This window comes from Erithacus rubecula (genome assembly GCF_903797595.1).
Source record: "Erithacus rubecula genome assembly, chromosome: 1".
Taxonomy (NCBI): Eukaryota; Metazoa; Chordata; class Aves; order Passeriformes; family Muscicapidae; genus Erithacus; species Erithacus rubecula.
Window position 1 is genome coordinate 99,523,635 of NC_136658.1, and position 27,260 is coordinate 99,550,894.

Below are 27,260 nucleotides of genomic sequence, written 5' to 3' on the forward strand. Positions count from 1 at the left end.
AACAACATTAAGGTGTTAGAGAGAGTCCAAAGGAGGCCATGGGAGTGGTGAAGGGCCTTGAGGGGAAGCTGTGAGGAGGGGCTGAGGGTGCTGGGTTTGTTCAGCCTGGAGGAGACTGAGGGGAGACTTCACTGCAGTCACAAATTCCTTGCAAGGAGAGGAAGAGGAGCAGACAGTAATGTCTTCTTCTGGTGACAGTGACAGACCAAGGGAATGCCTGAAGTGTGTTAGGAGAGGCTTTTTGGATATCAGGAAAAGGTTCTTGACCCAGAGGGTGGCTGAGCACTGGAACAGCCCCCAGGGAAGTGGTCACAGCACCAGCCTGACAGAGCTCAAGCAGCTTTTGGACAATGCTCTCAGCACAGGATGTAATTTTGGGGATGTCCTGTCCAGGGCCAGGAGTTGGACTTGATTGTGGGTAGATAGGTTGAAAGGACAGTACAGGAGGGAATCTTTGCCAATTGCAGCTGAACTGATTACCAAGGAGTGAAAACATCTGTACCTGCCCAATCAGTTTGGGGGCTATAAAAGAGTGGGTTAGATAGTCACCACTTACAGGCACTTGCAGTTGAAGTTTGGGACTCAGAGTCTGCTGGAGTAAGAGCAGGAGGCTGCTGGCTATGCTGAGAGCAGGTAAGGGATATGGGGTTGTGCAAGGGGCAGATATGGTGAGAAGATGCTGTGTGAGGGACAGACAGGGTTAGGCAGCTGGGAAAGGGACAGCTTGGGTTTAACCAGCTGGGCAGAATGAAAGAAGGAATCAGTACTGTGTGAAGCTGCCTATAAGAAAAGGAGTTAGTTACCTGAGAGAGGTCTATGAAAGAAGGAGTGAGAGTTCAAAGGAAAGAAGTTTGTTAAGAGAAGGCATATAGTGATGCCTTAGTAGAGTTTGCTACTGAAGGACTGGTGGTGATACCAGCCATGTCCATCTCAACATAATTGCAACACTTGATGATCCCTTCCACCCCAGCCTATTCTGTGATTCTGTTGGAATACAACCAATGGCAAATAGGACAAGTTAGGGCATAGGTAGATTTAGTGTAAGTGGTAGAGAGGCCCTGAAGCCTCACAGATAACACAGGAGACAGCAGGCACTTGCTACACACCTAAGGCAAATGCTAGAATAGGTCTGTTGCAACAACTCCACTTATTCAATAATTTGAATAATTTGAGGCATTTGGCTTCCTTACCCTTTCAAAAAAAGTCTGCTGCTTTTGCTGACAGCTGTTCACATGTTCCTTCAGGATAGCTCATGAATCTACTTGCACCTCCTTAGCTCTCAGGTAAAATGGATGACTATTTTTAAGACTCAGTTTTTGGGGGAAGAGGATTATATAATAATACTGACCTCTTAACTGCTTTAGATCCCTTACAAAGTGTTAGCTAAGTAATTCTAATAATTGTCTGAACCAGCACGATCATCCCTGTTTTGGCAACAGGGAACCAAAACAAGGAAATCTAGAGGACTATGTCTCTACATTGTGCTGTTTGACAATATGAAGACAATCAAAGCAGTAGATTGAAAGGGCTCAAAACCTATTTTTGCAAAATTTTCTTTCCCTTTCTCCCCATTTCTCTATTTGTTGCCATTTCTTTGCATGTAAAAGAAGTTCGTTGTACCTATACTGATACCACTTCCTGAGAAATAATTGAGCAGTTGGTGTGCTGCTTAAGTCTCAGAATAGCCTTTGTCCTTCAAACAAGGAGAAGAAATCCCTGCTGTGGAAAGTGAACTGAAAATCAGGAAGGTTTTATTCAATAGCCTTTATATTTTCGTAGGAGAAATCAGACAAAGTTTTGCAATATTTTGAAGAGTTTTGAGCAGGTCTGAGGAAAGAGAATCATCCAAAGGCAACTTCCTTTTCATTTGCAGGTGTCTTTTCCCTTCACAACTACACCTTGGCCCCAATCTCTAAGACCTAACTGCCCAACATCCCTTGTCCAGGTAGGATCACAGCACATGTAGAGAACTGGTGGCAGGATAAGATTACTTTTGTTTCCTTCCATACAATTTAGCAGCTGAGAAGTGTCAGCTCTAGAGATTCAGGCATCAGGTCACAGATGCTATCTGGGACTAAGGAACAGTTTCCAGACAAGCTGAAGCTGGTGCAGACACCTTGGAGAACTGCTAAGCTCTGAGAGAGTGCTGCCAGACATTCTGCAGAGCCATAGGGAGAAAGGGAAGGCTGCAGCCAAGGGGCAGAGTATTGACACAGAGACAGTCAGCAGCTCAAGGGCTCTCAATGAGGAAAAAACAACGCAAAAAGCACTCAAAATTCTGTAGAAGCAAAACCAGGTAGCCCAATAATAGCAGCTGAGCAATATCAAGGCTCAGCCCTTCCCAAGCAGCTACAGAACCAGCCCTTACCCTGTTGGCTGAAGCAGCCCAGGCTACTCCTGCCTTATCAAGGGTGGCAAGCACCTTAGCTTGTTAGCTCCACCCACGTGTTGTGCATATTGACTGATAAATCAGGAGTTTAACTCTCTTAAGCTGTGAAATCCATTTTGCTGAGGCTTGGTACCTAGCAAATGGGAGAGCTGCTCAGTACAGGCAGCACCTCCTCATCTATCCCCCTTGGCACATCCCTGCCTTAAGAGCCAAAGCAGGAACTAGAAGAAGCATGGTAACAGTTTTTTAATTTATATTAATTCTGTATTGCCAGTTACTGAAAAATGTGAGTTTTTCGGTGTCTTCTTGCAACCTTGTCATACCCAGCCAGCAAAGGGTGTGAGCTAATTGTTAAATTCAGTTCAACAAGTTCCTCATTAGGGTGAAATTACCTGAGTTTGAAATCTGCTAATTTTCCAATCAGGGTGAGTGTTTGCACTTGTGTTTTGGAAATAATTAACACATGGTACAACATCAGAACCTATGTAAAGGCTAATGGTAGGAGAACTAATTTCCTTGGCATGAAAGTGACCTGTTTGGTTTCCCCAGAATTCTATTACTCTTCTTTCAGCATTAATATTTACTGTGTAAGGTATTCTTTTATTTACTTAGACTGTTTCTTCCCAGAGTTATACTTTTCAATGATAACTTTGAAAAATTAAACCATTATCTTCCAGGATCGTGGATATTTTTAAAAATTTGAAATGTGTTATATTTCTTTCTTCCTCCTGTTAAATGCAGACTTTTCTACAATGAGATGTTGCTGTTTTCCCTAAAAGAAGACAATAAGCTGATTAGGACTTCAGTCTTAGTTCTGCAAACTTTCAGATGCACCTTCTTAGGACACCCATGTTCTGATCCTTCAGAGCATTCCTAGGAGTGTAAATACCCTGTAGTATTTAGAAATAAAGAATGTCTAGGTAGGACAATTAATTAGAAAAGCAGATGTGTACATGGATGAAACAAATGTAGTTGGAAAACACAAATTTTCCGCCTTTTTTCCACAACCCTGAATTCTAACATCTTGACATAACTCAGTTGTTTAGAGCATGGTGCTAATAATGCCAAGGTTGTGGCTTTGATCCCTGTGTGGGCTGTTCACATAAGAGTTGGACTTGATGTTTGTGGATCCTTTTCAACTCAATATATTCTGTGGTTCTGTATTATTGGATAACAGTAGCTGATATAAACCAGGTATTATTTTCTGGCAAGTGATGCTACCCTTGTAGCTCAGAGGATGGCACTAGGACAACATTAGTGACCTTGTCAGCACAGGGCTTGAAAAGGAGAGGAACGGCTTTAATCTCTGGTAGCCAACTCCACCCAAGTGTTAGTCCTGCTGTTAGCATGCTGTGGCATTTGACAAGCAGGGTGTGACCTGGCAGGTACTGACAAGGACAAGAGCGCTCTCCGTGTGAGCAGGCAGCGGCAGAGGTGCAGTGTCAGCCAGGGCAGCAGTGGCACAGAGCGTGGTGTGTAAGCTCTGCTTGCCTGCGACTGCCACGTGGGCCTTTTCTTGGCTTTTTCTCACAGCATTGCCTTTACACTCCTAAGACTTCCAAGCAGAGCCTTCTGCAAAAAGGGAAAGCCATCGAAGCTTTAAAAGGCATCTGATTTCCCAAAGCTTTGTCAAGCAGTTTGCTTTAGCAGAAGGGCTGCCTTGAGAAGCCCTGGGATAGAAATGTGGTTCTTTCTGGGCAGCTCTGTCTTCTTGCTTGTCCACAGATATCTATGGCAACTGTTTGTCCTGAGATAGGAATTGTGTTCCAGGTACTTGTGAGTCAGTTCTTGGGAATTCCCTAACTGGCATACTGTCGCTGACTTAGGTAACGTATTTTGAACATTTCCAGTACCATAATTGTTTGGAGCATTCTCTTCTCAATGCATTTTTTAATTAATGTAAATAGTTTGCTTTTCTTCTTTCACAGAGGAAGCATTTGTGATTTGTGCCCAATCCCATTCACACTGCCAGAACTGACACACAGAGGTGGTAGGGATTTGCATTTTCATGCAAGCAGACGACTCCTTTTCTTGGTCAGTTTTGTTTTTATAGCTCATTGCTTATGAACTACTATTGCTTGTGAAATTCTGGGCTGCAAGTCCCTTTTTCTATTGCTCTGTTTCTGTTCAGCTGCCTAATTTTGTTCATGACATCAGCTGCTGTGGCTTCTGTGCTTCAAAAGAAATTGTTCACCTCTGATCTGGTTGCTTTGGTTATGGGCAATATCTCCTAAATCAAACATCCAGAGCAGTGAGATCACCTTCTTTTCCCCCCTCTTGTGTGGAGCATCCCCCCAACACTGCTTATATTTAATGTGGTAAAAAGAGCATGGTTAACTGAGTGAGAGGGGCTAATATGTTAACACTCATGATTTAGATAGGAAATGATTGCTTATTTTCCTGAAGCTATTTGTTTTCCCTATGTACCTTAGCTTCTACTTTTAAAAAAGATTGAATTTCAAGTTCTGGTGAAGTAATGTTGGCCATTTCACTCTGGTTCCTACTGTACAGCTACTGTCTTACAAAAGACACACCTGGCAACTTGGGGATAATTTTTCCTGCAGTGCCAGCTGCCTTGGGAGTTGCTGAAGAACCCACACTGCACAACTAAGGAAGATCAAAGCCTTTAGATCACCTGGCAGAATAAGTCCTGCCTGTTGTCTGCCTGGGAATGATATTAAGCAGATAAAACTCAACCAATAGTTTTCTTTTTCTCATCCTTTTGGTTACATGCTGCTTTCTACTAGGCAACGTCTTCTTTCATGCTTCTTCCTCCCTTTGAAGTTCTCTTATGGGAGGCCCAAATATCTGGGCAGTCTCCTGCCCCAGACTACCTGGGGAAAATGGCCCTTACTGAAATGAGGGATGTATGACAAAGTGCCCTTGTGAGATGCTACCTTGTTTGTCTGCCTGCAGCTCTGGGCCCCCAGGTAAGTGGCTGTGAGTTTATGATGGTCTTTGCTATCAGTATAATTATATGTAAGAATACCAAATGGCTTCTGGAAGCTGATAGTGGTCTCAAGCTTTTCATATAAACAGCCCTGTTGTTTAGTGCTGGCCCAGCAGACAGCATCCCCTGGAAGAACACAGAGAGGTGTATGCTTTGTTCAGACCCTGAACAGCCCAAGAGGCTCGTTGTGTTGCAAGGCAGCAACCAGGTGCCACAAAGAAGCAGCTCTCAGGTGAGCCTCACTTTTGTCTTGTGCTAGAACTTCTTTAGCAAAGCTGCATTCATGAATCCATTTCAAAGGAATGAATTAAAATTGTTCTTGTAGTGATTTTAGTGGGATTTTTGAATTGCTTTTGTAACATTAAAAGAGACAATGCTAGTCTTTGCCAGGAACCCCTCAAAAGTTTTAGCCCGTCTCTCACTGAAGGAAAATAGTGCTAATAAATGGAGAGAGATTAAAGGACTTATTTTGGATTTATCGTTCTTATTTTTCTAGAATTAAACCTTCTCTTTGAATGGCTCTTTTTGAGGAAATGGTCTTGGTCCTTCATTAGTTTAATTGGATTTGGCTAATATTACTGACCTTATCCCATCCTCAAACAGGATTTCCACTATCAGACTAAACAGATTTCCCTGACACTACAGCAAATCCTCTCTGTAAACAGTTGTAGCTGAGACTTGCTATCAGTGCTTTTCCTCCACATGACTCAGCAATCCTGTTGAAACTCTCTCCTAAAGAGACGTGAGACAATGTGATTAAGTGTCAGCTGGCTGCTTGTTTCTTTAAAATCATGTGATTAATTACTTTCAAGTTTTCTTATCTTCTTTTTGTACTCTTCTGCTACCTGAAGCTGGATGAAGAAACCCCTTCAATTGTGCTACACTAAAAAATTGCAGTGAGAGATGATTAGTATCATTAGCCTCTGAGGTTCCAGCACACTGTCACCAGGATAGCAAAAGAAGCTGAACTTTGTTTGTGCCATGATGGAAAATACAGTTCATCCCCATTTAACTTCTTTTTATTCCACAGTCTCCAGGGGGTTTCAGTACCATACCATGAAAAGAAACTTAATTCTGATAATGAGGTAAAAATCGCTGTATTTGAGAATTCCCTGCTCCTGTTGGTGGGGAGCTGGGGACGGAAAGAATACGATCAGGTAATTTTGTCACATTTCTACCCAGCGTCTCTTTGTTTCCACATTTCAGGTGAGAAATTCACTGTAGCAGCCTATGTTAGTTATGTCCCAGGTTGGAGTGACTCTCCCCGCAGAATGCTCAGGGGCTCCACCCAAGGATAAGTGGTCTCTACAGGCTGAACCCCCTCCCTTTTAGCTTCTCCAACAGCAGATTGCCAGCAGCTCGGGCTGGCGCGCCCGGCCGCACATCTGGGGCGCAGCTGGCGAGGGATGCGCGCCCGCAGTCCCTGCATCACTAGATGGCACACTGAGAGCGCTCCACGGGACAGGCTCCTCCTCAGCCGCCTGCCTCTGGCCCTGCTGGGCTCCTCTTGCTGCTCCCTGCCTCCACTGGCAGCCTCACAGCTTATTATTAGCATGCAACGCTCAGCTTCTTTGCCTTTGGTTAGAATGAAGTAATATTGCTGTCCTGGATTTTGGAGGAATGTCTGCAAGAGTGATACGACCCTGGCTGCCACTCCTGCAGCATCATATCTGGAAGGTTAGGGGAATCTGTGACTTATCTGGGGGGAAATAATGTGTGGTGCAGCCCCTCCTGAGTACTGATTTGAAAGAACAGTTTTTATAGAATATTTTTACTACTTCCATCCTTTCACTTGCAATACCCAATAGGACTTAAGTTTGCTGTCAGCAATACTATAATCAGTAAGAATTAAGGCTTATTTGCCTCTTAACCATCCCTGTAGATGAAAAATGTAAATCAAAGCAGGCAAGAGGGTGCCATTCTCAGTTCTTGCTCAGATCCTACTCTACTAGTCCTGCCAGGTGGACTCTGCATCTCCTCCAGCACACAGTCCTCCTGGGTGTTGCAATAATCACAAATTCGGTGAAATTACTCCTATTATACCTTTTGCTTTGAATTTTATCCTTATCAGCACAAGAAAGTTAATGGCATGTGAGGCTATACACAGGCAGCTCTTGAACCCTGCCCTCCACATGGAGACACCGTGCCAGGACCTTGGGCTGGCTCTCCAGCTTGTGTTCAAGTCCACTCCCTGCCTGGTACAAAGCAAACAGCTCCTCAGGGATGCATTTTTACAGCTTGTCAGGCTGATTGTGTCTACAGTAACGGTTTAATTGGATTAGTGGGTGTGAAGCAAATCTCCTAATCTTGTTTCTAATGATGCCTTGGGCTGCCCAGGGGGGCTGACCTCCAAGCAGGATGCCTGCTGTGGGAAACTACAGGGGGAGAAGGGTCTAGGAGAACACCTACAGCTTACCCCAGCTGCCAGCAGGCTGTTCCTGCCCACTGAATTTGTCTAGAGCTGGTCCAAAATATGAACAACTAGAAATATCACCCCCAAAGCAAATCCCTGCACTCTACAGGCATAGCCCTATGGTGCAACCCAAGTGGTCAAATGCATGTGGAGATGCTGTTTCTGATATTTATTGTGAAATTTATCTCAGTCTTCATGTAGGAGCAGCTCTTGAATTTGTCTGTCGGTGATATCTATACTGTATGTTGTTTCCTTTAAATTAAAGCTTGTGGAGAATTTTGCCACTGATCAGTAAGAACATGCCTGCTGTATGATACTTTTCTTCCCTCCTTTCTCCTTGTGTCTCTATGAAGTACCAGTCAGGACTGCCCCATGGATTTGTTCTGCACTGTTGATGGACAGGGTACCAGACCCAAGGGAAATTCTATTTCACAGAGAGAAGCAACATAACCCCCTAACCTACCCTATAGTCTATGATGCTAAGGGGATGAAGCATTTTAAAGGCATGTTGCAATTTGGCTTTAGGAGAATTCAGTCACACAGGGTAGCTGTTTTCAACCTTGCTGGTTTTCATCTGTCCCCTTATTTTAATTTGAAACAGGATGTATAAAATCCAAGCTCAATGTGCCCTCTAGTGAGAGCTGATTCCTTCATTCTGATTAAAGAACCACTGTTAGAATTAATGCCCTGGTTTAATCTCTCTTTGAATTTGGATATAAGGCCTGTTGATACCACTTAGTCATGGAAAAAGGTTCTTCACAGCAACCCCTTCTGTTAGACAGCAATACAAGTGATGCATGTTATCCATCTCTGTTTTAGTTGGTGGTATCTGGCATCTTTAGCCCTTGCAGTGTGACTGTGTGGCAAGAAGTGAAGCAGGGGCAGAGTGAGAGGAGGGAGAGAGCCAGGATTAGTGCTCACACCTGCAATCTTTCCAGATCTTTTCAATGAATCATTTTTTTCCAGGGCACCTTCTTCTATGCTAAAAGACTTCAAGGTTTAGAAACACACAGCAAGTATTTATATCAACTAAGGCATACATTTCACAGGTCCAACTAAGAGGCTACTCAGCTAAGCAGTACTCAGATATTAACTATGACTTAAGTTCTTAATACAGACTACTTCAGGTACTTATTACAAGCATTACCAAACAAGGAGGAAGCTGTTAGGGGGGAGTTTTCATCTCAGTGACTCTTTGGAGAGGACCATGATCCCTTGTCTGGCCAAGCTGCTGTATGTTGAGTCTCTGCCTTCTTTCTGAGGATATTGCACTTTTTGCCCCTCCTTAGTATTTTCCAGTTAACTGTTACTGCCTTTACAATTTCACTTCTGCCTGTGAACTTACTTTCATGTGGCATTAGCTTACATTCTTTCTTGCAGCTGGACAAGAATATTCTAAGCAAGACTCAGCCAAGTCATCACAGCTGTGCTACAGCACAAGCAAGCCTTGGATCGCAGGCAGCTGAACATCTGGGCTGCTGTTCAGCATCTGAAAGTTAGCTGCACATTCACAGCAGAACAAAGGTAAAGGCATAATATTGCTCTTTGTTGTGGCACCTAGACTGGTGTCATACTGACCCTCAACATGGTGGGGGGGGATGTGTTAAATTATGATTAGGGCAAGTTAGAACACAGTTCTGGACATTTTGGTATGATCACAAAGTTCAGGCAGGACAGCTCATCATGACACCAGCAGCAGAGTCCTTGAAGTAACTACTGACTGTATCATAGGTGGTCTATCAGATAAACATGCTGTTTTGATTTCTGAAAAAAGTCTAGTGATAAAGTTTCCCACCAGCTCAGACATATTGTCTTGCTGGTTGTGTTAACACCTTAAGAAGGAGCAAATGCACCAGAATGCTTTCAGCAAGACCACTGGTTTTGAAACAGGCTGTAACAGATCTGAACAACAAATTTTGTGGTAGGATCTTTTGAGGAGAACAAAGTAGATATTAGAATCTACCTCTTGAAAGTTCAGACAGAAAGGAAGAAAACCATGCTGTTTGGACAGCAGAGCAGAAAATCCCTCGGATAATCTGATAACTGAGAGAATCACTTATATACCAGAAGCTACACATGCAGAGAAGGAAGAGTGTGATCTTTATGGAGCAGCTGGAAAAAAAAGTCTTTGATTTGCTGGTTAATCAGAGTATACTGCAGAGAAATCAATTTAAGGATAATCTCGTTTGCTATTTATTTCTGGCTCATATTTCCACAGGCCTGGATATATGCATTTCATCAGTCATCTACTCTGGAGAGGAATGGCATAAATTTCAACACATCTGCTATTTTTGCCTGCAAAATATTCAAAATTGTTTCTGCAGAAGTTATGAGCAGCAGTGGGGGACATTTATTTAAAGAAACTTGGAACAATGGATCACTAGCGATTAAAATAAAAATGGAAATTACATTCTGGATGCAGGAGGCAAATGAGTATTGCATTTACAATACTCTGGCATTTAGCATGTATGAACCATTGTTGAATAGTTGCATTTTGGAAATTTTGAAATCTGGTTGTCTTTTGAAAAATGCAGATTCAAGCTTCTCATTTTATGCTAATGTGAAGAGGTGAAGTAGAATACCAGTTTGTTGAAACAAGTGAATTAGCATGTGAATGGGGCATATTGGACATGTCCCTCTTGAAACTGCAGTTTTCAAAGTACAAAGTAGGATTTAAATCTCATACTGTGATTTTTCTCTTTTCAGATCCCCAAATCATGTTACTTTTAGTGCATTAATAGGCTTTGAGCCTGTACCTCATTGACTAGAGGTGCTGTCATTTTTACTAATAGCCATAATCTACAAATCTTGCAATCAATGAAACAACCTGTTTTCTCTCCCCTTTCGTAATTCTTCTTTTGGATCTCACTTTCAGTTTTCAGGACTGATGGTTATGTAAACATTTGCAAAGTAAGAATGTGAATGGCAGACCAGCCTGGACTGTCTTCTTGCTCATCAAATCCTTTTTTTCAGAGGACTGCACTGTCAGACTTGTCAGAGAGGTTAGCCTTTAGTGCTGATGTACACCTTGCAAATAAGACAGGCTTGCAGCAGTGTATTGCATCTAGAGGATGCTAGACTGCAGTGACAGAGGAGAATTAGTGCTGTTAGAGGGAGGAGACTTGGTGAGCTAGTTTCAGGAATGTTTCCAGCACGTGGGTGACTAAAATCTCATAGCTCAAACAGCCTAACCCCATTCTGTAACAAGCCACTTTCAGCAGACTGATATTTTTTGCTCACGTGAAGCAAAAACTCAGGAATCTCTGCTGTGAATGAAATTCCTCAAAGTAAGCAAATTTTTGCCTTCCAAAGTCCTCTCCTCCCTCTTCCCTACCTCCATTCCCCCGAATTAGTCATGGTAACCTGCCCTGCTTTTCAAATACCTGCTTGTATTTGTGCGACGGAGTGCATGTTTGCTTTCCTTCATGCATTTTACTTGCCTCTAATTAATGATTACAGCAAAGCAAAACCATTGTAGCTGGTTCTAAGTGCCTCTGTTAGCAAAGAAGGATGCTTGCATTAAGTCTGGACCACTCTGGGCTGCTCTCAAGCCAAGTCCTGCAAACATCACTTGGCAAGATATTCCCTGCCTCACCCAGCCTTCTTTTATCTGCAATTGCATTCACATTATTTTTAATACAATATCATATTTGACAATAAGATGGAGATGCTTTGTTTTTAGTTCTCTTAGTTTTGGGGGGTAATTGCTATTTTCCTCTTATGAAGTAACACTAGTTCAAGCTCTGTAGCAACTGGATGTGCCCACTGCAATATCTGAGAGTAGTGGCCAACATCCACTTGTGCTGCACTGCCACTTGGAAAGGCAGCAGGAGGTGCAGTTATATCAGGCCTGCTTTAAAGACTGTAAAACTGTTCTTTCTCTTGGCAATGCCAGTGTTTGCCTTTCTGACTAAATGACTGACTCTTTGATGCAATAGCTGCTTTGGTCCATAGGGGAAGATAAGTCACTCAGTAAAACAAGCGTCTAAGTCATAAGATTACAAAGGTTGTTTAATTTTTGTTTGTTTGTTTTTAAAATGGACATGTACTTGTCTTATTGCTCTACTGGTCAGTAAAGGTTTTCTAATCAGTTCAGTGAAAACCTTGATTCATACAGGATTGGTGTTGGTGCTGCCATGTATTGAGATGTAGTGACTCCCAAAAGGATTTATTATAAGACACCTGTAATCTTCTCAAGAGAAGACAATTTAGGTGGCAGCTGGTGGAAAAGATCATGCCATTTTTCAGTTGAAGTCACCCTCACTGTCCTTCGATAGTAACTGGTGTCACACTGCTAAACCTGCTTTACAGCTTGCTGATTTCAATGAACTCAATGTCTGCAATGAAGAATCGCAGAGTTTCTGCTGCATTTACAGTAGATGAGATCCTATAACATGGCTGAACATGTCTCATGCTGAAAGGAGTGGCTCTACAACCCCTCTGGTTCCTTTGCAGCTCAAGAGGATCTGTAATTTAATGAGCAGGAAGTAGGACCACTTCTCTGCTTCTGCAGATTAACTCCCTGAGGTGGCACAGCCTGAGGCTGGGCTTGTGCCCTCAGCTGGGCAAGGAAACAGTGCCTGGAAAAAGGATGGGGGGAGGTTGAGCTGCCCCTTGCTGCAGCTGAAGTGCTTGTGGCAGGGTGTGAGCCTGATAGAGACATCAGGTGTACTTTCCACTTGCTGGACTAGAGGTTCAAAATTAGCCAGCATTGCAAAGTCCAGCCATTGCAGACAACACACCATAAAAACTCAGGATTGGCTTATCCAGAGCCATTAACTGCTGGGTGCCCTTCAATTTTTAAACGTGAGCATTAGCAAGACAGCTGAGTGATCTTTTGGCTAGGATCAGGATGCAGACTCTTCATCAGAGCTGTCTCAGCTTCTTAGCTTCCTTGACATAGCGTCCCAAGAGATGTATTAATCTGTTTTTATATACCATGAATGCTATTCTTAGGAGTTACCTTTGATTTTTTTTCAGTGTGGCAAAGCAGGATACAGAGCTGTATTGAGCCAAAAGTTTTATTCCTCCACACACTGCAAGCACACATCCTTATACAGACATGCCTCACATTTCTCTTTGTCTCCATAAGAACTTACATCAAGTCATAAAGATTGAATGGAATGTCTGTGTTTTACTAAAACAAAAAGAAGCCTCAGTGATATTGTATACATGGTCAGTGTATTGGGTTTACATGGTGAGAATTTTGTATTGGGAGGGCTACTGTGATCTTCTGTGAAAGGCTATGAGAAGTTTTCCCCATGTCCAGCAGAGCCAAGGCCAACTGGCTCCAGGATGGACCTGCTGCTGGCCAAGGCTGAGCCCATCAGCAGTGCTGCTAGTGTCACTGAGGTAACATTTTTAAAAACAGGAAAAAACCTGCTCTGGGAGCAGCAGCAATTGCAGATGGAGGAAGCAGTGAGAGTGTATGAGAGAAACAGCCCTGCACACACACCAAGGTCAGTGAAGGAGGGAAAGCAGGTGCTCTGCAGACCATGGTGGGTCAGCTATCCTATAGATAGCCCAAGGAACACCACGGTGGAACAGAGATCCACCTGCAGGATCCCTTGCTGGAGCAGGTGGGTGCCAAAGAAGGCTGTGACCCTGTGGAAAGCTGGCCCTGGAGCAGGCTCCTGGCAGGACCTGTGAAGAGCAAAACCCACACTGGAGCAGGTTTGCTGTCAGGATTTCTGACCCCATGGGACCCACACTGGAGCAGCCTGTTCCTGAGGGACTGCACCTTGTGGAAGGGACTCATGCTGGAGCAGCTGGTGAGGCACTGGAACCCATAGGAAAGACTCACATTGGAGAAATTAATGGAGAATTGTTTCCTATGGGAGTGACCCCAAAGTGGAGAAGGGGAAGAGTGTGAGGAGCAAGGAGTGACAGAGATAAGGTGTGATGAACTGACTGCAGCCCCCGTCACTGACTCTGCAATTTGGAGAGGAGAGTAGAGAATTTGGGAGTAAAGATAATATCAACAAGAGGAGAGTGTTTGTGGGGTGCAGGAGTTTCAAGTCCAGCTCAAATTTGATCTTATCTTACGAGGAAATGTGAGGCTCAATAGTTGTGCGCCAACATGGGTACAGCCGTAGCACACACAGGACAGAGTCCCTTTGAGCTATAGGGTAGAGATATCTGGGCTTGATTATGATGCAAGTTCAGCCATGAGTGTACCTGCAGGGGAATCTCTGCACTCCTTTCCTCTCACTTAGAAAAGTTATCTAGTATTTAATTGCCATTCATTTTGCATGTGTAAGATCAAACTACCAGAAGTCAATACTTGTCAAGTGGTTAAGAGCTGGCAAACTTCTCCTGAACACAACTGGAAATTGCTTCTAAAGGCAAACATTCAGCAGTCTTAATAATGAAAATGATCTGTGTCCTTCATTCTGCTTTTCAGTGTGTCCATCACACACCACTCCAAGCTTCAGCTGAGATAAAAGGCATTGAACTACACAAATGTGGTAATGTTGTTGCTCATTCGAGTGTGACAACCTCTTGTTTAGCATTCAGTTGCTTAATGAAGTGTAAAGATGACTTTGGATCATCAGTATTCCATTCTTATCCACATCTATGTCCATATCCTTATCTAATCTTTCAAAGCTAATCCATTTTACCACCAACTTGTAGGCCTGAGTAATGTTGCAACATGGAGAAAGTAAAACTTCCAGGTTGTCAGGAATCTGCCTGGAATCCATTTTACACCTAAGAAGGGCGTTTTATTACTCCTGTTATCTCAAAGCAGTCATCTGCAAGCAAACACCACAGAAAAAGTTTTCTTCCCATCCATGAAACTGTTGCACATGCTTTCACAGGGATCATCAAAATAATTTGCATAAAATTTGCATAATAAGATGCATGTTATGTTTTGTAGGTAGAACAGTTGAAAAAACTATTTATTTGTTTATCTTGCTAAATTACAGTATTTTCCAGTCAGCACCTTCAAGGAGTCTCTGTATAGAGACACAGGATATATTTCCAAATGGTGCTTCTGGAGAAGTCACCAGCTGTTGGCAGAGGGTCTTCAAGGATACTTGAAAAAGCCTGAATGGAGGCTACTACATTTACCAGGATCTGGTGCATGGAAATGGCACAAGAACATGATGTATGTAACTCTCCCTTGGACTGTGTACTTGAAGACAAATTAAAATAGATTTTTGTTTGGCATCAGTATTGAGCTGCACTATATGCACGGATTTGAGCAATTCCAATTGCATCCTGATGGGATTCCACCTATTATGAGGAATTGGATGGGTCATGACACAAGAACTCCTGTACAATACCTGCCAGAAAAGCTTATCTCTAACCCCAAACTAGTGCTATTATAACTCTGACAAGTTTTCTGTTTAGCTTAGAGCCAATTTCCTATATCAGTGTACATAGACATAATGCTGTGTTTACCTATTTTCTCATCTAGAGCAGTCTATGAGCTAGTCTGTACACTATTACAGAAAATCAAGCAAAATATATATTGCTATTTACAGGCAAGAGAAACTCCAGAATCCAGCAAAAAACAGTATCAGCAAGACGTATATATTTGAAGTCCAGGATGTCACAAAAAGGTTAAATACAATGTTTAACTTGAGTTATGTAAACTAGTTCAGTTTCCTTACTGTACATTTTCAAATCAGTGTCAAATAAAAGGTGTACGTGAAAATGGGAATAATAAAAGTTTATTGGCTGAACAAGTGCAGAAAAATGTTTTTAACAGAAAAAAAATGGAGAATTTATAATAATTTGTTTAAACTTTACATGATCTTAAATAAAGACTAAAATACCCACCAATTCATGTGTAAATCTATAGGATGGAAAAGCCCAATGGACAGTAACATCTGTAGGTTAACAAAACATAACAGGTCAGACAACTGTGATACCCAAACCCACTGCAATTGCATATGTGTTTATATAAAAGTATTCTAGTGCATGTATTCCTTATTTATTTCAGAAAGGCACTTGATATGAATTATAAATGAATTATATATGAATTATATACTGAATTATAAAACTTCTAGCATTTGGTGCATGAGATGCAAGGAAATGTAATGGGGTAAAAAGGAGGTTGATCAATGCAGAGGAACAAAGTGATGCATCACTGTTCTCTAAAGGAAGAGTTGCTATTGGAACAGGGACTCTTCTCAACACGTTTTCTACTGCCAAGATTTGGAAGAGGAGGCAATCTGAAAATGCACTTATGCTTCCCTAATATTGTTTGGTTGGTTGATTTTTGAGAGGAAAATGGCTGATGTTTCATTACAAAGTGTGTATTTGGGCTCAGATTCTTTTTTTATTAACTTGTCTCTTGGCACAGAGGCTCCTCTAGAAAGTGCAGCTCAGGAGCAGGAATGACACTCTGAAAGATTTTTGACATTCAGAAAGCTCCACAATGACAAGCATGACAGCTCTTCTTCCTGGTTTTTATGGGAGTTGAATTTTTATGCTGTTTTACTTAAGTAATCCAATGAAATTTGTGGATTCTCAAAGAAGAATGTTTTGATGCTTCTATAAAAACTGTGGTGTTTCCTGGAGGCTTTAATTCTCACCTCATGGGTTGCAGTGAAATAAAAAAAAACTCGGTTTCAGGACAGTTTATATGGCAGAGCTGTGAAAGTCCTGAAAAACCTGCTTATCCAAGCTTTCAGCCGGCTAGATAGAGTGTCAAGTACCAGCAGAGATGGGAACAACTTTCTGTGAGATTATGGTGTTTTTCAAACAAAAAGGGCAGTATCTTCTTGAAGATTTGAGTGCATGGAAAACAAATCTGCTATGCAAAATTAACAAAAAGTGCATTTCTATTTCCATGTTAAAATTTTCAGAGCCAAGGCAATTCAACTGTGCTCCCCTAGATATCTATTTAGCTGAGGATATGAGAACTCCTCCTCCTGCATGGTAAACTTCATGGACCAAGATACCTGCTTTACAGCTTTTTCCTCACAAGACTACTACAGGTTTCGATTCTGCAAACAAAAAGGTGCTGAGATTATATCTGTCAAAGATAAAGGCATGGCAGGGAGTGGTTACAGCAACTCAATCTGAAATAAATTTTTGAGTTTCCTCCTGGGAGACTCCCTAGCAAGGGAAGAGAAACCATTTACTTCAGAGGCACTCCTCTCCAACTACTGCCAAACTGTCTTCCTTCTCAAAGTATGTTGTCAATCCCATTCTACAGGATCTAGTACAATATCCAAAGTTGTATTTCTTATGTACTAGTGACTCTTCCTCAGCTGGTGTTTTTCAAGCTGTTTCTGGAAAAGAAGATTAAATGTAAATCCTTAGTACAAATGCAGTGACTGCTGGTTAGATTCAGTTTTGCACATTTTAGGTGCAAGTTAGGACCTTTCTGTGGGGTTTTTGGTATATTTGAATGGCAAAAGAAGCACCAAGACAGTTTTATAGGGAAGGGGCTATTCTGGTGTGGTTCTGTGCCACTCAGTCATAGCTCTGTCTCACTGGTTCCAGTTGTTCCTTTATGGCAAAGGCAGGATAAAATACCATGGCAGTAAGGATACAAATGAATTCTTTTTCTCTGCATTTACTCTCAGTTATCTCAATGGCAAGAATTCTCTCTTCTGTGTGTATTAAATATTTCAAAAGAATATTTTTTTTTTCCTTTAGACATGAAATGGTTTTTTGCTATTAAAGAGTAATGTAGGTCTGTCCATTAATGCTGGACACACAGATGGTGTCTGACAGATCTGACAGAGCCAATATCACCTCCATGGTGGCACCAGCTTTACTTTAAAGCAAGTTACAGAGCACAGCTCTGTAATTGAAGAAATTGTGGAGTGCATCTCTAAAAAACCCTAACACATCTGAATCAGGAATTATAAACAATTTGACAAGTCATGGCAGTTTAGGTTGCAAAGAGAGTAAAGACTTTCTCCAACTTCCCAGCTCTTAGATTTGCAAAGTGCAATCTTTGATAGTGCCAGATGGTTCCTTTAGAAAAACTGCAAGTAAGGAACACTAAGAGCAGTAACTATCAGTATTTTCTGGCAAAAAAACACTTGGTAAAACCACCTTTTTTCTTTGGTATCAGACAAGAATGGCTGAAAATGTAGACTGTGGTAGCAACAAGAGATAATACTACATGCCCATTCCCAATGCAGTAACTATCAATCTTCTGAACATTGTGGGTAACACTTCTTCCAAAGTTACCCACTGGAGTGCACAAATACTAGGAAGTAAAAAATTATTAAACATAAAACCAGTCTTTTTTGAAGTTCAGGAAAGCTTCAGTAAGGAACCTTATCCCTTTCTCACTCTGTGTGTTCCCAGTGTGGCTTTGATCCACTGCTTGAAACTACCCTTGAGTGCATATAATGGCAGGTAGGAAAATACAGTGGGGTTATTGACAAATATTAGTACCATGAAGAGCAGGAATTTGTGTGAAACATCACCCTATACTAGTATTTGTGCTGATTTTTCTGTCATCTTGTAAGAATTACTTTGGGGCTATAATTTTCTGTGTAAATTTTCTCCAAATAGCTGTTATCAATTATTTTTATTGTTCATGTTTCAATTATATTATCCCCATTCTCAATGAGTGCTTCTGAACTTTAAGAATTAGGGGTTATATTAACTTCAATACAGGTTTCTTTTTTTGGCAAAAAAAGAATTACTATGAATTCCACAAAGTTAATGTGTCTAGAAAACACTAATACTGTGTTTTCTTGGTTTATAGTTTAGCATTCCTTTTCCCTTCCTCTGACATTCACACAAAGAAGTTCATTATGCTGAATCCCCTGCAGCTAGTTTATAGACTTACTACAGTGTATCCTGCAGTGAAATAAATCAAGCTTTGTTAAGGAGATTATGGCTCTAGTGTTTCAAAGGTCTGAAATTTTTACTGTGAATAAATGTTAATTGGGTGAAATACTACATGCAAAAGGCTTTGATCCCTGAAAACAAGTGCATGTAATATAAAGGTCCAGAAAGAACAAGATCTGAAAATGTAACAAAAATGCAACTTTTAAAATCTCCATGCCAAGTTTGGCTACAAATTTCTGTAGGAGTGATTTCTAATTTTAACTAATCACTAAGAAACTTACGGTGAATTTTATTTTCTGGTAACTTAATTTTCTGGTTACTAGTCATAGAAGGATCTCTTATTTATCGCCCTGGCTCCACTGAATTAACATATGATGACAAGTTCCATAGAAGGAGCATTAAAGGCTCTTCATTTACACTCTATTATTAGGTACACAGTCCCTCCCTCCCATCATAGCTAAAACACAAACCCAGGGGAGGCCAATTTTTAAGTACTGGCACTGAATCCAGTGGCCAACAGTCAGTGCTTGAAATTTCTGAGGCTAGGAAATACCAAAAAGCAGGTCATCTTTGACCTTTTGGTTAATTCTAGTTATCCCAGATTTAAATCTAACTGGAAAATATGAAAATAATACCCTCAGTAAAAGAGAGATGAGAAAAACAGCAGAGAAATTCAGCAGTGTTAGGCATTATCAATGGTAAAATTAAATTTTCTTAAGGGGTAAATAATTTTTTTCCTGTACACCTGTAGAAGCTTTTTAGCATATAAACAAAGACACAGGGGGTCTCACACAATGAGTTCAGGAAGCTTTTCTGCACCAGATATGTTCTGAGATACATAAAGAAGGCAGGTATTAGGTATGAGAAATCCGACTGGCCCAAAAAGCAAAACTCAGCTTATCATTTAAACCAACTGAACCCAGTGACATTTTGTATTTTGCATGGTTTATGCCACCAACTTCTCTTTATTTAGGCAGAATCTTTAAGAACTAGGTTTATGGGTGTGTTTGCTGCTGCCTTGCATTGGTAAAACCATATCCTTTCCCATAGGCATTTTATATTCTCTCAAGCAAATCTTGCAGTCTTAAGCCATGAAGAGCTGCTGGGTGGGTCTGGAATTTGAATGTCTCTAAAGTGTGTGTTTGAACAGTTTTTGGAGAATTCTGTTGGTCATCAGTTTCTCCAGAGTTGAGAGAAGCTATTGGGAGTGTGTTTGATGAGAAGAGCACACCTCTGTTTTGCAGAGACTTTGTGCATGTCCTCATTGTGGTTTTAGTCTGTATCACTATAGACAAAAACAATTCAAATTTTTTACATGGGTTGGCTAACATAGGTTTAAGAAATTTCCAAAAAAGAGACGCTGTGATGCTTTATACTGCGAAAATTATTTTGTGTTTAGAAAGATAACTCAATAGTTAACTCTTGTCTTACTACTTATTGAAGCTGAAATCACACTAGAATTACTTAGAATGTGAAAGATACATAAGATAAAGAGGCTTAAGTGTTGATAATGAATCATCCTTTTAAGTTGCTAATTTAATCTTAATTTGGGAAATGTTCTGTCTTTAAAAAAAAAGGATATTGTTTTCTGCCAGATAATTCTGCAGATGATTTCAGAGTTATGCTGTAAATGAATCACAATCAAATCCTGATGAGTATATAACAAAAGTTTTAAAACATTTTTCCTCACCTGCCAAAAAAGCTTCAGAATTACAGTGAACATTTCATTTTGTCAGTCTTGATTACATGGCATGCCTCTTCAAGCTAGTCATTCCTATAAGCTGCAGTTGAAGTGATTTTAAAATGCTTTCCTGTTATTTTGTACATTAGGTCAGGATTTCTCTGTCTCAAATTCTGTAAGGGCAATCACGATAGAAAGGATGGAGAGAGACTTCCAGTAACTGAAGAGTACTGGTTTCCTTAGCAAGTCAGTTATAAAATTAGAGTAATACTATCTTGTATCTGCTGAAGTTTGTATTGAATTCACTTGAGAAAAATAAGGAATTGGTCACCAGTTATTTGTCTAAAAATGTACCTAAACCACATCACAGCAAAAAACAGTCAGTGACCATTTTGATTCCTCAATACCTGGCTTCACTTTTTACTCTAGTCATCAAAATTAATTTAATTGCATTCAGATGCTTTCTCAGATAAAAATGGGACTTTTAAAGAAAATTTCAACTATTATCAGACGCAGTGAACTTTGTTCTGCCAGCCTCACACCTGCAGGATACCCCAGGGCTGTATTTTGGCTGGAAGCCAGCTGGGCAGATGCTGTCTTATGGACCAGCTGAGATATGCAAACTGCTCCATATGAGACCTGAGCAGAGGGTGCAGCCAGGACAGGATCGAGCTCTTCTGGCAGCCAGCAACAGGACATAGTCTTAAACTGCCAGGGGAGGGTTAGGTTGGGCATCAGGAGGAATTTTTTCACAGAAGGAGTGATTAGATAATGGAGTAGACTGCAAAAGGTGTCACAAAATGTGTCATATTAAAAATTTGCTCAAGAAAGGATGTTCTTTGATGTTTGGTCTTGGTATGTGTTCAAGCTTAATCAACAAGAGGGAGATTCAATCTGTGAAATAGATAGCAGCAAGCAAGCAAGCTCTAAGCGATGTCCGGCTGTCAGAAAAACAACTTATTGCTAGAATTGCCTTGTTAAAGGTTTAGGGTTTGCCTGCCCATGCTGTCACGATCTCAGATGCAGAGGGAGGTTAACAAGGCTTGCGGAAGAAGGATGCCCCCTGACAGTGGACACAAAAAATGCAGAATTATGGGCCACAAGGACATCTGGCAGCACTCCCAACATTAAGAAGAAACTAATAAAACCAACTATTGGGCTGAAATCAGCTCCTGCTGGGTCAGAGGTAATTCTGGCCAGGGAAGATTGGGACCCTGACCACCGAGCCAGGAAACCCAGAGTACTAAGGAGAGCTAATTAGCATGACAGGCAAGAGAATCATTAACCAATAGAATACTGATTCATAAGGGAGATATGTAACTTGTAGCCAATGACCACTAATTCTTTTGTTCGCTAAAATCTATCATTAGTAAAAAGTTTTGATAGTTGGTGTGTGATTCATGGAATATAACCTAGCACTCAAGCTTGTGCGACCCTGAAATAAAATAACATCTCCTTCGGCAGTATTATTATTGGCATGTCACACAGCAGGTCATGAATCCCATTTTTGTGGACAACACAGCGGTGGAGTCACCGTCCTTGGAGGCGTTTAAGGAAAGACTGGACGTGCCACTCAGCGCCGGAGGTGACACGGTGGTGTTCGGTCACAGGCTGGACTCTTTGAGCCCAGAGACCCTTTCCAACCCGGCCGAAGGCAGCGATTGTGACCCCTCGGCGGGTGACCCCATGACGGGTGACCCCTCGGCGGGTGACCCCATGACGGGTGATCCCCATGACGGGTGATCCCCATGACGGGTGACCCCATGACGGTGACCCTTCGGCGGATGACCCCATGACGGGTGACCCCCATGACGGGTGACCCCTCGGCAGGTGACCCCATGACGGGTGACCCCATGACGGGTGATCCCCATGACGGGTGACCCCTCGGCGGGTGACCCCATGACGGGTGACCCCCATGACGGGTGACCCCCATGACGGGTGACCCCTCGGCGGGTGATCCCCATGACGGGTGACCCCATGACGGTGACCCCCATGACGGGTGACCCCCATGACGGGTGACCCCATGACGGGTGACCCCTCGGCGTCCCCGGCGCTGCCCTCACGGACCGCACTCCCCTCACGCGCCCGCCCCGCCCCGTCCCCCTCGCGCCGACGTGCGCGTGCGCGGCGCGGGCGCGGCGCTCGCCCCTCCCGCCGGGCCGGGCCGGGCCGCGGAGCGCGACGGGCAGCGCGGAGCGGCCGCGCCCGGGAGGAGCCGCCGCCGGCGGGAGCGCAGCGGAGGCGGGCGGGCCGCGCCATGCGGCTGTGCGGGGCGCTGCTCAAGAACCCCATCCCCAAGCAGATCGAGTACTACTCGCGCTTCTCCCCCTCTCCCCTCTCCATCAAGCAGTTCCTCGACTTCGGTGAGTGCCGGGGCCGCGGGGTGAGGTGTGTGGGGGTCGCCGCGGCTCTCCCGGGGAGCGGCGGCAGGGCGGGCGCGTAGGCCCCGGTGCTCGGGCGCGGCTCCTGGGCCCGCACGGGGAGCGCGGCCGGGCCCGGCCCGCAGGCCCGCGCCGGCAGCCCCGGGCCCGGCGCCGTGCGGGAGCCGGTACCCGGCAAACAGCCGCCGCTCGCCTCGCCGGGGGCCGGGGCGGCGGGCTTGCCTCTCCTTGCCTCATCCCCTGACACGGGTACCATGCGGATGGGGTTCAAAATGAGGGTTCCTGACCTGACGTTTTATGAGCTTAGTGAGTGAAGGGAAGAGTAAGTTAATGGTCGTGAGCGTGAAAATTTAAATCTGCCGTGCCGAGATCGGCTTACTTAAAGCTCGGGCATGAATTCCTAATCGCACTTGTATGGGAGACCTGTTTGTGTAAAATTCAGGAGTACTTCAGGAAATGCTGCTGGTGGTAAATAGCATTTTTCTTTTCAGAAGCCCTGGAAGGAAATCCAGGAGTGGCTCGTGTTGCTGTTAAAAAACATGCTTCCATCTAGATAACGATAAACCCATATCTGTGTTGGAGGTTATTTGCCTCTTGCTCTCTGACACGAGAGTTGTTGAGATTTTATTATCATACAAATATTGCTGGTAGAATGATTTTAAAGGCCGTGTGTAATATCGTGAAGCTTAACAGTGTGTTCCTTCATTCCACTCTTACTGCAGGGGTACAAAAGGACAAAAATGAGGCAGTGTTCAGCTATAAAGTGATTAAATGTGGATACAATTGCACAATTATAGCAATGGTATTAGTGAAAGAATGCTGGAAGTGCAGAAAGCCAGTAGTGGGCTTGATATGTTGTCTCAGTGAAGCAGGATTTTGTACCATTAAAAAAACCCAACAAAACTCCTTGTTTCCACTTAAAGGAGAGCCTGACTAGAAGCTGTGCTTTCTTTTTCTGGTCTCCACTCACCCGAGTTTGTTACCTCTTCTCCACCCCTCTGTGTTTTGCTGGGCTTCTTTAGCATCGGTGCTTCTTACATTGTGTCTTTCTGTAATGGCAAGAGCAATGGCCTAAAATTTAGAATATCTTTATTTTAGCCCCGGCACTGAACAAATTGTGTCGCCTTTGCCTATTTGGAAGTTGGATTTGTAAATTGCTGCTGGGGAAGTGCTGGTGTTTGTGAGCCTTTTCTGTTATGACTAAAGATGTGTAAAGGTTTCAGAATTTGCTTTAATGCCTTGGATGTTTGGACAAAGCTTTGCTTTTTGGTAAGGATTTCTACAGTTCCATGTTGCCCTGCATTACTATTTGCCTTTGGACATCTTCTTTGCCAGTCTTTTCATAATGCTGCGTTTATTTTAACATTATTGTTCCTGTATTAGTTTATTTTCTTGTGATTCTCCAGAAGAAGTAGTTTTATTTTGCAATTCTAAACGTGGCTTATGTTACTGGAAACGAACAGAGTGAGAACAGGATGTCACAGCCTGGCCAGCCTTATTCTTTAGACGTGCTCCTGTTGTCACTGGATGTGTCATTGGAATCTCCTCTGCATATGGCTGTGTATTTAAGAGTCTTCATGTCTTAAGACTGATGGGAAGCTATCTAGTCGTTGACATTTAAAACCTCTGAAGAAAAAAAAAGTCCATGGTTTAGTCTTGGAAGGTCACCAGGAGTTTCTAAAATTAGTAGGTTTATGTTGTATCAACTTTGCTAAACCTATCACTTTGATCTTAATAAGTTTTATGGGCCACTTAACATCTCAACTTACTCTTTAGTGCCTGTATTTATTTGAGAAAACTCAAGTAGGAAGATTACAGCAGTTTAAGGAAATAGATTAAACCTGATGTAGTTACTTAACTTATGTGATCATAAATGTTTACAGCTTTGGGTAATTTCAAGTTCAGATGAAGTCTTCATAGGCCTAGAGGAAAAATTTACACAAAAATAAAAGTGGTAGTGCAAAAGTTTTCCCACTTGAGGTGTGGAAGGGCTAGACAGTATGCACCATGTCAGGAAGCTTTGTTACTTATATCTGAGTTAGCCAAAAAGGAATTTGCTGGTGCCACAGGACACAAGTATTCAAGAGAGTAAATATGCCAAACATAAAGAGCACAATACTCAAGGTGCAGTTGTGTTTGCTTATTTGTAAGAATATTTGATGGGAAGAAGACACTGTTTTGTGGTCACTTACAGTTTATTTAGTGTCTCACTTCAAAAGAAATGGTTTTTTAAATTGAGCTACGTGAATGTAGTACTTGTTTTACAAAAGCGTGATTGAATTTTCAACAAATGTTGAAGAAGAGTAAGCCCAAAGAAATTTGTCAATAAGCCTCTTGTGGCTATCTGATTTTGTTGTCTGATGTACATTTCTCATATGGAATTTGCACTTACTGTGGTTTGGATTTATGTAAAGAAAGTTTTTTGGCTTAATTTCTGACAATAGTGAAGCTACAATGTGTTCCTTATCTAGTTTTTTTATATTGGTTTTATTGGTTTAGACTAAGTTGATTTGCCAGTTTGTAAAGTTCTGGTGAGCTGGGGAAGAGAAACTTTGTATTTCTTGTGAGCTGAAGAGTCTCTTCAAAGATAGTTGGCGGCAATCTATATTGAGGTACAGCTTGGTCTTTTTTTAATTACTGACTAGCAGTGTGGGTTGTATGGAACACAATTGTGTGCATAGTGAGGTTGTACAGTCTCTATTCCTTTCCAGTGATATAAATTAATGATGTTTATTTTAAAACTTTCTGTGCTTAATTCAGCTGTTTTAACCACTAAGAGAGATAGTTTGTTTAAAGTAGCTTGCAAGTACTAAAAACCGGTGAAGCAAACCAGAAGGCAGCAGTGAAAGCAGGGACACTCGCTTGTTTTTGTGGCTGAGTCCTGTTTGTGTCCGTGTTCTGTTGAGCTTGCAGCTGTCTTTGTAGCTGCCGTGAGTGTGTCAGAGGTGACTGTGCCGTGTGCTTGGGACCTCTGTGTCAGATAGTCTGAGCATTCACTCTGTGCAGCTTTTCTCTTTCTTTCTGTGTGTACACTTTCTATTTGCACACTCCTGAACTCTGTCCAGGCAGTTTCTTTTGTTGCGAAGTGCATTTCCCAAGGTTCTTGTGCAATCTCATTCCTTTGCAAAAGAGTGACCTTCTGTAAGTGAGTTTCAATATAAACAAATTTTGACCTTGTTTATTGCTAGCATGTCACTCCAGGTTTATCCAGGCCTCCATAATTATTCTGCTCTGGAAAAAAAATACAAAATCTACCAACTGGATACACCTATGTGGTTCCTCTGGAAGTTGTTTTGGTAGATTTCCAAGTGCCGGTATACCTTAATGACCCAGGCTAAAATAATTACTAAAATATCTTTTCTGAAATGAATTTGTAAGTAGAGATGTCATCTAACATTCAGGTCCATGGATCTTTGTACATTTTGGGAGTAGACTGTTTGAGAAAAAAAAAGCCCATTGTGGAGATTCATGTTGATGGAGCATCTCTATTTTGTCTTGTTTCAGCATGTAAGGTGAGCCTTAGACAGTGACAGGTTAATCCAAAATAGCCAATACCTAATCAGCACCCACACACGAGTAACCTATCAGTCAGTCCTTTGCCTGAGGAAATAATAAGCTGTCTGTTTGAGGAAACTAGAGTTGCTTTTCTAGGAGTGTGTCAGCATTTTAAAAAGACACCCAGAGACGTGAGCTCCTGGTTCCTGCACTGCAGCCTGTTCTTGGCATGAGCCAGCCTGGGAGAGCTGCACGAGTGCTGAACTCTGCCCCAGCTGGCAAACTCCACACAGCTGCTTGCTCACGTCGGGGTGCTTCAGTTGTAAAGTTACTGACAAACGTTTTGTCAAATGAATGGTTGTACTGCAAAGTTACATATAATTAAGCACAAATGATGAGATGGGTGAAGTATAAATGGTGTAATCCTTTGATGGTGCGTGGAAGAGTCATTTGAAGCTGTGCTGGTGCTGTGTTGTGAACGTGTACTGTACTCATGTAATCCTCTCATTGCTGCTGCTCAGCTGAACAAGTGTCTGAGCCCTGAGTCTGAGGTGTGTTTTGTCAGAAACACAAACCATCTGCTTTTGGGGCTTGTTTACTACTGAAGCTGTCTTGGCCAATTTTACCTATCTGTATTTTAGCCCTTTTTGTTTTATGTTTCAAATGAAATGCTTTGGATGAATTGTGTACCTAAAGGGTTAAACTTGTTTTATGTTAACTCTTTGAACATGTCATATATTAGTGTTCATGTACTAGAGTCACTGATGAGTTTGGATTAAAAAAGCTAAGCTTGTGCTGAAGACAAAAGATTGTGAATCACAGTGAATTCTTGTGGAATGTGGCTTAGGAGACCCTGATTTTGTAGGTTATAATCAAAATATTTGTGGTGAGTGCTGCAGTTTGTGGCATTGAAAAATATCATGAAGGTTGTAATTTAGTAATTTTACTGTACTGAGAACAGCTGAGCATGCAGCAGATAATCATAATGAGTGCATGGAACTGTTGTGCCCTGGGGCATATCTGGAGGAAAAAATGATCAATAGATCCTTCTCATTTTTAAATATAGTTTTTGGTATGAAATTGTTTGGTTTATGTAGTACCTATTAAACTTACAAGTCTTGGGGAAACATGTAGGCTTCTCCCAAAATGATTTGAAGAGCAAACCAGGTATCAGTACTGCT

The 27,260-nt window shown here is 42.2% G+C and overlaps 1 protein-coding gene and 2 long non-coding RNA genes across 6 annotated transcripts in view; 2 read left to right on the forward strand and 1 right to left on the reverse strand.

Moving 5' to 3' along the window:
* Positions 1-3,979: 3,979 nt before the first annotated feature.
* LOC306809311 lies at positions 3,980-11,882 on the forward strand. 4 transcript variants are annotated; one of them, XR_013776209.1, is made up of 4 exons: positions 3,980-4,215; positions 4,318-6,424; positions 9,133-9,276; positions 9,643-11,882. It is a non-coding gene; the product is annotated as an uncharacterized lncRNA (long non-coding RNA). The 4 variants fall into 4 exon arrangements; XR_013776210.1 differs by lacking the exon at positions 3,980-4,215 and having other exon boundaries at positions 4,223-6,424; XR_013776211.1 differs by lacking the exon at positions 3,980-4,215 and having other exon boundaries at positions 4,223-6,424; positions 9,971-11,882.
* Positions 11,883-16,601: 4,719 nt separating this feature from the next.
* Positions 16,602-21,848, reverse strand: LOC306810540. The gene is made up of 3 exons (XR_013776479.1): positions 21,738-21,848; positions 20,213-20,303; positions 16,602-19,351 (listed from the first exon to the last, which is right to left on the reverse strand). It is a non-coding gene; the product is annotated as an uncharacterized lncRNA (long non-coding RNA).
* Positions 21,849-22,348: 500 nt separating this feature from the next.
* PDK3 (pyruvate dehydrogenase kinase 3) overlaps positions 22,349-27,260 on the forward strand; it is a 50,657-nt gene continuing 45,745 nt past the window's right edge. Inside the window, exon 1 of the mRNA XM_079323242.1 lies at positions 22,349-22,566. Within this exon, the coding sequence (XP_079179368.1) occupies positions 22,461-22,566 (106 nt within the window). The 5' untranslated portion in view covers positions 22,349-22,460. The remainder of the gene's footprint in view (positions 22,567-27,260) is intronic.